The sequence below is a fragment of the Schistocerca cancellata genome, chromosome 2 (genome assembly GCF_023864275.1).
Source record: "Schistocerca cancellata isolate TAMUIC-IGC-003103 chromosome 2, iqSchCanc2.1, whole genome shotgun sequence".
NCBI classification, from domain to species: Eukaryota; Metazoa; Arthropoda; class Insecta; order Orthoptera; family Acrididae; genus Schistocerca; species Schistocerca cancellata.
The window spans coordinates 496092854-496106678 of record NC_064627.1 but is presented as its reverse complement, the minus strand read 5'-3'; the positions used below and the strand labels follow the sequence as shown (position 1 = coordinate 496106678).

At 39.2% G+C, this 13825-nt stretch overlaps 1 protein-coding gene across 1 annotated transcript in view; it reads left to right on the top strand.

Moving 5' to 3' along the window:
* Positions 1 to 13825, top strand: part of LOC126162033 (ankyrin repeat domain-containing protein 6) — a 688216-nt gene that overhangs the window by 616679 nt on the left and 57712 nt on the right. Inside the window, exon 5 of the mRNA XM_049918259.1 lies at positions 3243 to 3344. Coding sequence (XP_049774216.1) covers positions 3243 to 3344 — 102 coding nt within the window. The remainder of the gene's footprint in view (positions 1 to 3242; positions 3345 to 13825) is intronic.

Below are 13825 nucleotides of genomic sequence, written 5' to 3'. Positions count from 1 at the left end.
TGAAAAGAATGTTTTCTTCCCTCCAGGGATCCCTACTTGTGTTCATCAAGGATCTCCGTAATACTCATGAAATGATTGAACCTACCGGTAAACAAATCTAGCAGCACATCACTAAATTGCTTCAGTGTCTTCCTATGATCTGACCTGATGGAGATCCCTTGAGCTGTTCTCAATAATGCATCATGCTAGTGTTTTACACACAGTCACCTTTATACATGAGCTACATCTTCCTAAACTTCTCCCAACAAACTGAAATTGACCAGTCACCTGTCCTACTACTGTCCTTAGGTGCTTCCATTTTGCATCACTTTGCAGTGTTATGCCTAGATATTTAACTGATGTTACTGTGCCAAGCTGCACATGACTAATGCTGTATTTGAACATTATGTGATTGTTTTTCCTGCCCCCGAATTAACTTACATTTTTCTACATGTAGAGCAAGTCAGCTTTCATCATAACACCTAGAAATTTGTTTTAAGTTATCTTCTATACTCCTACAGTTACTAAATGACAATACCTTCCCATACAGCACAGTGTCATCAGCAAACAGCTGCAGATTGCTGCAACCATGTCCAACAGATAATTTATGTATGTAGAAAATAAGAGTGGACCTATCACACTTCCCTGAGGCACTCATGGCAGTATCCTTGCCTCCAATTACCACTCCCATCTAGGACTCCATAACAGACTCTATTACACAAGACATCTTTGATCCATTCACATATCTTGGTACCTAATCTATACGCTCAGACCTTCGTTAACAGTCTGCAGTGGAACTCTGTCTCAAATGTTTTCCAGAAATCTGCCTTCTGCCTTTCATCCATTTTGAAAGATTCTTTAGCAGAGATTACATTTTTATGAATCTTTATCATCCATATCATTGATAAACACTTTTTGTACATAAAACACTGACTTGGCTATTCAAGCTTATCTTTCCACACTTTTGTTTCTTTTTCGACCTAACCAGTTTATAGTGGGCAAATTGAATGCACTTCTTTAATACTGTATCCTATTAGATTTGTACTTAAAAGATTTTTCTTTTATTTCAAATCAAACTATCAGAATGATCCCAGAATATTACTATAAGCCCATATTGCTTCAGAATACAGTGATAAAATGTTCAGTGTTGCTGTCTAGTTATTAAAAATTCATTTTTCTGCTTTAAACAAAAAACACATTTATTAATACATTCACTTACAGTTGATGTGTAGAATTCTGATAAACTTAAAAATACTTTCCAGCTTCTATCTATTGCCTTTGCCTCTTAGATGTCCTATAAAATAATATAATATAAATTATTTCTAATTGAAACTTGCAATATGGGACTTTCTACCAAGAAAATGCCATACTAGTAAGGCATTACATCATAATCAATGCAATTTGAAATTAAGTTTTTCCTGAGAAAGGGTGAGGTGATGCACTGAAGATATTCACTGATGCAGACGAGCATAGTACCAACCAAACAAAATTCAACTTTTTCACTTCAGACCCAATCTGTCTACTTGAATCTCACCTCAAAATTAAACTACTCAAATTACTCAGCTCAGATGCTACCCAATCAAACTCAGGATAGAGAAAGTGTTATTGTTTGTCTTACATTACTGCAAAAATGCTACAGAACTGTGACTCATGCTGGATCCATGCTTTCTCCAGATGTCAGATGATAGACAACCACCAACTTTTAATTTGGCCAAATTGAACACTTCAACCCATTTACAACAATATGTTACATTATAACCTCATAAAAATAAAGTGCTAATTGCGGCAAAGTTAATTCATGATTTATATACTGTTATCGTCCACTTCTCATCTCACAGATATTACGGTGGCTGGTTTCTTTACTGCCTGTCAAATACTGCTATCTATAGAACTGACCAAGATATCTCCCATACACAGGTGAAACAGATTAGAATATCCATATTAAACAATCATCATTCCTATAAGCAATATGCACTCATTGCATGTATACAGGGTGTTACAAAAAGGTACGGCCAAACTTTCAGGAAACATTCCTCACACACAAATAAAGAAAATATGTTATGTGGACATGTGTCTGGAAACGCTTAATTTCCATGTTAGAGCTCATTTTAGTTTTGTCAGTATGTACTGTACTTCCTAGATTCACCGCCATGATTTCATACGGGATACTCTACCTGTGTTGCTAGAACATGTGCCTTTACAAGTACGACACAACATGTGGTTCATGCACGATGGAGCTCCTGCACATTTCAGTCGAAGAGTTCGTATGCTTCTCAACAACAGATTCGGTGACCCAATTCCATGGCCTCTACGCTCTCCTGACCTCAACCCTCTTGACTTTCATTTATGAGGGCATTAGAAAGCTCTTGTCTACGCAACACCGGTACCAAATGTAGAGACTCTTCATGCTCGTATTGTGGACGGCTGTGATACAATACGCCGTTCTCCAAAGCTTCATCAGCGCATCAGGGATTCCATGCGACGGAGGGTGGATGCATGTATCCTCGCTAACGGAGGACATTTTGAACATTTCCTGTAACAAAGTGTTTGAAGCCACGCTGGTACGTTCTGTTGCTGTGTGTTTCCATTCCATGATTAATGTGATTTGAAGAGAAGTAATAAAATGAGCTCTAACATGGAAAATAAGCGTTTCTGGACACATGTCCACATAACATATTTTATTTCTTTGTGTGTGAGGAATGTTTCCTGAAAGTTTGGCCGTACCTTTTTGTAACACCCTGTATATATATCACAGTATGTACTACTATTGGTACAAAGAGCTTACAGAAGGAGACTTCTTCCCAAGAAAATGCTGTGTTAAGCAATTGGGGTGTTAGATCATAATTAACACAATTTGAAATTAAGTTTTCCTTGGTGAAATCAGGTAATACACAGAAGATATTTGCTACTGTAGACAAGCACAGTTATTAACCACCTATTGGAACATTAACACCAGAAGTCAATTTCAATGGGAAAATGAAATGTTATGAGAGAGGCACTTTAGTTGTCAGCAGCATGTATTTTTTCTAAATGTCTATAAATACAGAGATCTTTTGTTGCAAATAATTTACTTGCTTGCATATTAATGATTATGTTTCCCATCCAGTAAACAGTTATTTGTTATCACAACTATCATAAATTGTAAACCATTTATTTCTCTTAAATTTATTATTATCTGAATTATTTTTCAAATTTTATTTAAAATTATGTTAAAACTGACACACATCACACAATTTGTCAGAGAGTATATTGTGTCATTTCAGTTGGGCTGTAGTGCCCTCCAGCGAGCTGCTGCTGATGGTCATGTGGAAGTGGTGAAACAGTTACTCAAGCATGGTGCCAATGTCAATCATCAGGATAATGTGGTATAGTAGATTTCAGATAGTTAGGCATTAAATCTTTAAAAGGGACTCCTTCCATAAGTTTTCTGATCAATTTTCCTACAAAATTTTTATTTGTTTATTGGCTCCATAGACCAGAAACATTGCATACATCATGTACAACTAGGCCTATATTACATGTACTGATAAATATGCATTATTTACTAAGTATTTAGCAAATTATGATTTTTTTTACAATAATATTGTAGCCTATTCGTGGTAAATTACTGCTTTTCTTTACATCATTTATGCTGATTGTACCTGTATGTGTAACTGACATTTCTTTTTGATACAGTAGTTCTATTGCACTTTGTCTTAAAATCATTAATACTATAACAACAGTTTCATATCAATAAGTTTTGAGAGATTTTTTTTCAAATATTTTTACTGTTTATCTCTCTCAAGTTTGAAGGTAGTTCTTCTAGGGCTTTTGGTCCTGCATATGATGGTGTTATTTTGTATTTCACAGTGTTGTATAGGTGTTCACAGAAGAGGCCTTGTTTCTTGTGTCATGGTTATGCTGTCTCTACTTATCTTCAGTATCAGAAGCATATTTGAATTTTGTCCACACTGGAGCTCATATACGTATTTGTTGGGAAGTGTTAGGATCTTATGAACTTTAAATGCTGAACTGCAGGATTCTCTCCATTTAAGATTGGCTATAATTCTTATTGCTCTTTTTTATAGTTTGAATATTCTATTAATGTTTGTATTGGAGGTGCCTCTCTACAAAATATGCCACAACTTACTGTTGGATAGAAAAGTGCATAGTATATCATTTTCATATTATTTGTGTCTTTTAGGTAGTTGAGTTTGTGCAGTACATGTAGGTTTGAACCCATTTTACCATCCACATATATTCAATTTGTTTATTCCAGTTTACATTTTCATTGATTATTATTCCAAGGAATTTAGTGCACTTGGAGTTTTCTGCTGTGCTTTCATCTATGCAATTGTTGGTGTTCTCACTGTGATGGTTTCTTAGTTTGAAATTTAGGCAGTGTGTTTTTATAATGTTTTTATGCAGATTAATTCAGTAAATATTTGAATAGCGTTAATTATTTCAGAGTTGGCTTTTATTTTTGCATTTTCTGTGTTTTTATCCATGAACATTAGAGTTAAGTCATCTGCATAAGTAACTATTCTGCCATGATTAGTGATGTCTGGGATGTGATTTGTGTATAAAATGAAAAGCAGTGGGCCAAGAATTGATCCATGTGGCACAGAGAAGTACTGTTCCCACTTGAGATCTTATATCCTCTCTTCTCATTTTTATGATCTCTGTATGTCCTCTCATATTTGTCAGGTATGATAGTATCCAGTTTCCTGCAGTCTCTCTTATACCATATACTCCCAATGTCTATTAAAGTTTTGTGATCTATACAGGCAGATGCCTTTGTCAGACCCATAAATACTCCTACACATTTACATTTAGAGTACAAGCTGGTAATGACATTCTCAATAACCTTTATTACCAGATCTGTGATGCATTTGTTGTTCTGGAAGCCAAGCTGGTTCTTGTGTATTAATCAAAATTTCATCAGAAATGTGAGTCTCTGTGTATAAGCTTGTTCAGATATTTTTGATATAGCTGGTGGAAGAGGTGCAGGTCCATAGTTTTCTGGTTCTCTTCATTTCCTTTTTATGTATTCATTTTATCAATTCTGACTTTCAACAATTTGGAAAAATCCCTTCTAAGAATGATATGTTGATTAGTTGTTTAAGAGGTTTCTTGAGTTCCTGCATTTTTGTGATTTGCATTAGAGTGCCTATCTGTGCTTTGTTTAATGACAGTCTGAATACATAAATAGTATATGTTTTGTTTGCGAAGACCAGAGTGTAGAAACAAAAATTATTCATTCTGCACTCTTAAAATGAACTTCTTAAATATTTACAGGAAAATGAAAAGTAACGATTTCGATTTTCAGTAACTAGCACTTGCTGATATGATTGACAGTTGACTCCAAATGTAAACAGGTGTAGCACATTGACTGTAAACAGATGGCCAGCTTAGGTATTACTTGACTAGAACTCCATTCAAAACTACTCACATTAACAATAACCATTCCTTGAAATGACTACTGATAGAAAAATGTGAAACAAGTAATGGAGAAGAGAAGTGTCACTGGCTAATCCACTGCCGATGAAGGAATTAGCATACAAGACTGTATCTGGGGCCTTTATTGGGACTGTTTGTATGTATAGGATCCTTGCCACATAAGGAATGAGACAACCAAAGACTGCATAACTTATGAAGATTTCAACTTATCAAAATGAAAATGGTCAATAAGTGCTTAGCATACCTGTGAAAAACTGTACTTGAGCCTTGTTTGATTAAGCAAGCTTGCAAAATATTGTTTTCCCAAACTACACCTAATGTCCATATGTCACACTGACAAACATGTGGCTTGTTTGGATGTTTTCACTCACTCTTCTCTTAAAGGAAATATAAAATACCAAATGATGCTAGTATCTTGTATGTTCCGACAAGTACCATTGTTAAATTCTAGTTTTATCTCATCATCATCCCATGTGTTGGGTGATACGCTGTAGTGAGTGATGATTCCCAAGTTGAAACTAAGAACACTTTATTCATGGCCCAAGTTCACAAATAAGTTTAGTTCTAAAAACAACTGAATATCTTTTGTTATCACTTGAGAAGAACAGAAACAGTTCCAAGGAAACTCTCATCCCAAGTGGCTGTTGAGCAGCATCAATGGGGATAAAGACATGTGGAGTACTGTGAAGCAGTGCAGAGATGGTGCAGTATAGCACACAGCATCCTGGCTGGCCTCAGTGAGTTCAGATTACTGAGTTATGAATGTAGCCGGCTCCCAGTCTGGAACTGCTTGAGCAGTTGAATGCTGTTACTGGAGTCTGTGCTTCACCTTAAATATCCATTAGGCAAGTGTGTTCAGAACCACATGATATGACGGCAGTAATTGTTTCCCTAACAGCAACGCCATCAGTTTCCTGATGCGCATACTGGTTGGGCACATGACTGGTGCCCCACACAACAAGCAGAGTAACAGACTGTATACAGTGTTGGGTCTACAGCACACTATGCCCTTGTGGTATTTGTAAATAGTCTTCTGAAGAGAGGTGCTTATGAGCCAGTGGTTAACTACCTGCAGGGCAAAGACATTGTGTTGGAAGCATAAAGTAGTCAGCTTATGACCACTATACAACAATTCCTTTTTTGATAAACAGCTTTTTTCTCTGATTGTCCACTAATACCTACATCCTCATTTCATTAGATAGCCACTAGAATAACCAATGGAAGGGTAACATTCTACAAATCAGAGTGTGGAATGTAAAAAGCTATAAAATATGAAAAGGGACTCCAAAGACTTAGTCCAGATATCGTAGGGACCAGTAAAGTGAAACAGAAAGGAGATAAGGATTTATGGACAGATGAATATTGAGTAATAACAACAGTAGAAAATGGGACTAGGATTGATTCTGAAAAGGAAGGTAGGGCAGAGAGTGAGTTAGTGTGAACAGTTCACTCATCAAAATCAACATTTGTAAAGGGAGATGAAAATCTAATAATCATGGGGAATAGGGATGTGGTAGTAGGGGAAGGAACAGAGAACAATGTTACAGGACAATATTGGCTTGGAAATAGTACTGAGAGAGGAGAAAGATTGAGTTATGCAATAAGTTTCAGCTAGTAACAGTGAACACAATGTTCAAAACTCACGAGAGGGAAGGGGGAGGATATATTTGGCAAATACTGAAGACATGGGAAGATTCCAGCTGGATTACATCATAGTTAGACAGAGATTCAGAAATGAGATATTGCATTACAAGCTGTACCCAGGGGCAGTGGCAGATACAGAATAATCTCAAGGAGGATGCACTAAAGATGTCTTGAGCTACATTTACTTTTACTGTAATAAAAAATAATCAAGTTACATGCAAAGTTTAAGAAAGTTTTATTTAAACTGTTTTTACACATATACCAGACAGTGCCATCTTAAGATATAAGAAAGTTACAATTGTGGTTCTCTTCCTTAAATGATGAATTCTATGTGCCTATTCTTCCTGGCAAATTGGTTAATTACATCGTCAATAGGACAATCAATGTCAGGGTGAGTGTTCAACAGAGCTAAGCCATTAAGTTGATCCTCCTCCACTGTCGACCTCAGCCATGTCTTTGTATGCCGCAATGTTGAGAAAATTTTTTCTACTGTAGCAATAGATGCAGGTGGACAAGCAAATATTTTGTACAGCACGTGCAAAGTAGGACAGTTAGATCTAGGACAAACAAACAACACTTCCATAACAGAATCATGATTATTAAGGGCATTTATTTTCGTTTGCTTGTATTGAAGAATCTTTCCCATTAGTCTCTTTTTAATCACTCGACTCAGTAGAGTCGACTGATGAAATAAATGAACAAATAGCATGCGAGCTGACTGGCAGGGACAGCACAGATGGCAATGCGGGTGGCCTCGCAAGGGGGGGGGGGGGGGCATGTGCAGCCCCCATATGTATCTGCCAATGCCCAGGAGCTGATATAACGTCAAATCATAACTTAATAATGATGAAGATTAGACTGAAGATTAAGAGAATCATCCAGAAGAATCGATGTGGAAAATGTGGGATACTGTAGTACTGAGGAAACATGAGTTAAATTTGAAGTTCACTAAGGATGTAGATACTGCAGTAATAAATACCACAGTAGGCAGTTTAGATGAAGAGAAATGAAAACGACTAAAAACGGCCATCACAGAAGTAGGATAGACTAACATAAGAACAAGAAAAATAATGCCGATGTTCAGGGAAAGACAGGAATCGGTCAGTTAGGAATTAAATAAACAGGTAGTGCAGCAAAGACAACACAAAATGGCTGCGTGAAAAATTGGAAGAAATAAAAAAATAATGATTGTTCGAAGGATTGATTCCTCATATAGAAAAGTTAAAACAACCTTTGGTGAAATCAGAAACAAGGGTGTCAACATTAAGAGTTCAATGGGAATTCCACTCTTAAATGCATTAGGAGAGCAGATAGGTTGAAAGAGTAGACTGAAGGCCTGTAGGGGGAGGAGAACTTGTCAGTGATGTGGTAGAAGAGGAAATGGAAGTCAGTAGGGAAGAAATAGGTAATCCAATATTAGAGTCAGGGTTTAACAGAGCTTTGCAATCAATTAAGTCAAACATTCCTTTGGAACTTCCGAAATCATTGTGGTGAAGAGGCAAGCAAATGACCATAGAAATTGGTATGTAGGATCTATGAGACTGCAAACATAACATCAGACTTTACAAAAAATATTATCCACACATTCCCAAAGTAGCAAGGGAAAAAATTGCACGAAACCTCACACATCCAGCTTAACTTGGATGCAAGTGAGTGGCAAAAATAAGCAGAAGTATAAGAAAGTAAATTGAGGAACCTGTTAGATGACAATCAGCTTCATTTTTGGAAATGTAAAGGCACCAGACAGCTCTAACATTGCGATTCGCAATGGAAGCTAGGACTAATGAAAATTAAGATGTCTTCATAGGATTTGTTGACACAGATCAAGCATTTTGACAATGAAAATGGTGCAAGGCATTTGACATTCTGTGTAAAACAGGAGTAAGCAATAAGTAAAAACAGTTAGTATACTGTTTGTACAATAATCAGGAAAATGGAAAAACAAAAACAAAGGGCTTGGGTTAGAAAGAATATAAGATTGGGATGGTGTCTTTTGCACTTTACTGTATGTCAAAGAAGCAATGACTAAAAGACAAGAAAGGTTCAAGAATGGGATTAAAATTGAGGATGAAAGAATGTCAATGACAAAAGTTCTTGATGACTGTGCTGTCATCAGTGAAAGTGAGGATGTACTACAGGACCTATTGAATGGAACAGACAGTCTAATGATTGCAGAATATGGACTGAGGATAAACCAAAGAAAGGTGAAGGTGATGATGATTAGCAGAAGTGAGATTAGTGACAGACTTAACAACAAAATTGGTGAACCCAGAATACATGGTGTTAAGGAATTCTGCTACCTTGGAAGCAAAAAACCACGAGGGATGAAGTAAGACTGGCATAGGTAAAAAGAGCATTCTTGGCCAAAAGAAGCCTACTAGTATAAAACATAGACCTTTATGCGAGGAAGAAGTTTCTGAGAATGTATGTTTGGAGTGCACAACATTGTACAGTTGCAAAAGGAAAGGAAGAGAATCTAAGCATTTGAGATGTGGTGCTACAGAGAAACAATGTAGGTTAGGTGGACTGATAAGATAAGGAATGAGGAGGTTCTCTGCAGAATCGGTGAAGAGAGAAATGTATGGAAAGCACTGTTTAGAGCCGCCACTATTTTTCAACGCTACTGTGTAAAATAGCAAACTTCCCATGGCTATGGTAAAGACCATGTGAGCAGGCAAAACACAGTTACATAAGATGCAGCAATGCCACTAGTTGAATCCTCATGGGAGGCTGAGGCACAGGTCAGCAACTCAATAATGTCAATACAACAGAGAGACAGGGTGACAATGGTTTCAACAGGCCTATTGCTACACATCCAAGCTAGAGGCTTCTTTTGCTTACGTCATTGTAAATGGTGCTTTGGCAAAACAAGTAGGCCCTGAAGCTTTATCAGTTCCGATAATTTTTAGCCAGATGCAGTATGGCAGCAACATCTATGAGGGGAAGTCTATGTCAGTCAATGGGGAGACATTGTCCTGCAAGCAGCCACCAGAGATCTGAAATGCGTCAATCACAGGCCTACTGCTGGTACTGTGTCAACTGTTTTTGGCTTAGTGTCTTCCAGTCAGTAGGCCACCTTGCAAGAGTCGATGCCATTGCTAAGGGCAATCTTCCTCTACAAGAACCACAGCAGTTTTCTGCACCTTCCAGTGTGTCCAGCTTGGAGCTTCAGAACTGCGTCCACATGGCACACATGGTGCCGTGGTCTCTGCATGTCAACTTTCCTACCCAGTTGCTGGCATCCTAAAAGGACGCTGGCCGCCTGTTACATCAGAGCCGCAGCATTCGCTGTCTTAAGCACATGCCCATGGGAGCATTGCCAGTACAGAACGTCATGACAACCAGTGTAATTTTTTCTCCAATAAAATTTATGGCTAAGAATGATGTTTCCATGAGCAACTATTGGTCATTATCTTGACAACAACCCACTGCTTCAACTCATTCCTGCCACTGAAGAGACCATCCACCTTGGGCCTCTGCCACTGACTTCAAAAAGAGATAGGATGACAGTACATATGTTAAGACATCAGGGATCGACTTGCATCATACTAAAGGAAGCTAAAGAGGGTTAAAACTGTAGGGGAAGATACAGATTGGTATACATCAAACAAATAATTGAAGGTGTAGGGTACAAGTGCTACTCTGAGATTAGGAGGGTAGCACCAGAGGAATTCATGGTGGCCCACATCAATTCAGTCAGTAGACTAATGATGAAAAAAAGTAGCAACTAGAATTGAGAAAGCACCTACCACCTTTGCAAGGCATATTTCGAACTTTTGCTCCGGAACCAGATGCGTCCCTATATGATCCACTCCAAACTTGTAACTAGTTCAAATTCAGAGGAGAATTATTCCCCTCCCCCCCCCCCCCTCCACACCCCCTCCCCCACACCCACGGAAGGAGGTTTCTTTCTGCTGGGTGCCGGGGCACGTGGGTATTAGGGGAAACGAACTGGCGGATGTGGCTGCCAAAGATGCATGTTCCCTCCCTCACGTTGTTGAATTTGCTGTCCCCCTCCATGCTGTTACCTTCCTTTTGCGTTTTCGTGTTATGCGTCAATGGGAAGAGGAGTGGCTGGCAGTCGGTGAAAATAAGCTGCGTTTGGTCAAGGCCACCACACGGCCATGGCGTACGTCCTACCAGTCATGCAGGCGGGATGAGGTTCTCCTCACTCGCCTCCGAATCGGACACAGTCCCTTAACGCATGGTTTTTCACTCCGGCGGGAGGACCCCCCAATCTGCAGTGCTTGTGGCGTCCATATTACTGTCCACCACATTCTACTTGACTGTCCTTTATTCTCTAACCAGAGGGCGGTGGTTTCCTTGCCACCGGGTTTGCCCTCTATTTTGCAAGACGACGCAACAACTGTGGTTAAGGTCTTACGGTTTTGTGTCCTGTCCAATTTGTTGCCTCGGATTTTAGGGAGACGATTTTAATGTGCTGCTGGGTGACTGGCTCACCCAGGTTTTAGGTAAGAGGTCTGCCAGTCACGATTACCTACTCGTTTCACTTCAATTTCTGTTCTCTTTTCCTTGTGTTTCCTTTCCTTTTTTAGTGCGTTTCTTTTCCACTTGTTTTGCCTCTGTATGTGAGAATTTGGAACTGCGTCAGGCCTGTGTCTTTTAGCCATTTTCCTTGTTCGCTGTCCGTCTTCGTCCCTTCACTGCATGTGTTCCTGTTTCTATGCGTTTGGGCGCTGATGACCACGCTGTTTAGTGCCCGAAAACCTCAAACCGCACACACACACACACACACACACACACACACACACACACACACACACACAAAACAGAACTTGATATCAGTCTCAGTTTATTTATATCAGCACTTACAAGGGAACCTCCCCATCACACCCCCCTCAGATTTAGTTATAAATTGGCACAGTGGATAGGCCTTGAAAAACTGAACACAGATCAGTCGAGGAAACAGGAAGAAGTTGTGTGGAACTATGAAAAAAATAAGCAAAATATACAAACTGAGTAGTCCATGCGCAAGTTAGGCAACATCAAGGATAATGTGAGCTAAGGAGCGCCGTGGTCCCGTGGTTAGCGTGAGCAGCTGCGGAACGAGAGGTCCTTGGTTCAAATCTTCCCTCGAGTGAAAAGTTTACTTTCTTTATTTTTGCAAATTTATGATTTGTCCGTTCATTCATTGATGTCTCTGTTCACTGTAATAAGTTTAGTGTCTGTGTTTTGTGACCGCACCACAAAACCGTGCGATTAGTAGAAAGGACGTGCCTCTCCAATGGGAACCTTGTTATTGAAGTCGCGAGGTATATTTGCTGGATTCATATTGCTGACGGAATACTTCTCACATATTTAATGCACTCTCGTCCAAAGTAGCGAACAGTCAACTGCCAGCCAGGGACCCTCGTTAGCAGGAATACTCTCTCTTCCGTGCACTGTAGTCGACTGACGTTGTGTGTTTCGATGTTTGTTTAGGTATAGCGTCCCCATTCTACGGTGCAGTTACCTCGCATCGGATGGACGGACGGACAGATAACAATTGTCTGAAAATAAAAAATTAAAATTTTCACTCAAGGGAAGACTTGAACCAAGAACCTCTCGTTCCGCAGCTGCTCATGCTAACCACGGGACCACAGTGCTCCTTAGCTCACATTATCCTTGATGTTGCCTATCTTGCGCATGGACTACTCAGTTTGTATATTTTGCTTATTTTTTTTTCATAGTTCCACACAACTTCTTCCTGTTTCCTCGATTTATCTGTGTTCAGTTTTTCAAGGCCTATCCACTGTCCCAACTTATAACTAAATCTGAGGGGGGTTCGATGGGAAGGTCCCCTTGTTAGTAGATCACTTTAGCATTACTTCCAAGAAATACATCATAAAAAAACAAAAAGAAAAGTTTGTCTGATTATCGGAAAAGTAATTGTCTCATGCAACTGATTTAATAGCTATAATAGTAACAAATTCTCACACAATGTAGACAGTGTCTTAATTTAAATGAAATAAAATCAATGTGCACTCACATCATTACCAGTGTTTCATTCAGTATAATGACTAAGAACACAGGTCTGCAGAGTGTAGCTATATGGTTGTTAAATATAGGTAATACTGCTTCCTTGAATTGTTTTCACCTTCTGTTTGGAAAAAGTCAATCTTCACATTGTGTTTTCTTGTTAGTGAAAGGTCTTTCCTTCATGTAGATCATCGGATCAGTCCATGGACATAGAAACTGTTGTGGACTGGCAAGACAGCCAATCCACTATGAAGGAAGCCGAAAGGCACGTGTTTAAGCTCACGCAGGCTGGCGTGAGGTCTGGAACAGGCCAGGGAAATGAGACTAGCAAAAATAGTACGTAGCTTCTAGAATACTTAACTTTAATCCATAATTGGTGAACATCGCTCTTGACGGTACATGATTTACAGCATCAAGAGTAACTGGTAATGGCGCCTTGCTAGGTCGTAGCAAATGACGTAGCTGAAGGCTATGCTAACTATCGTCTCGGCAAATGAGAGTGTAATTTGTCAGTGAACCATCGCTAGCAAAGTCGGCTGTACAACTGGGGTCGAGTGCTAGGAAGTCTCTCTAGACCTGCCGTGTGGCGGTGCTCGGTCTGCAATCACTGATAGTGGCGACACGCGGGTCCGACGTATACTAATGGACCGCGGCCGATTTAAAGGCTACCACCTAGCAAGTATGGTGTTTGGCGGTGACACCACAGAAACCATCTTACGTTCATTGTTCAAAACAGGTGCGATCAGCCTATGAATGGGTTTCTTCAGTTGGTTGGAATGTTTTC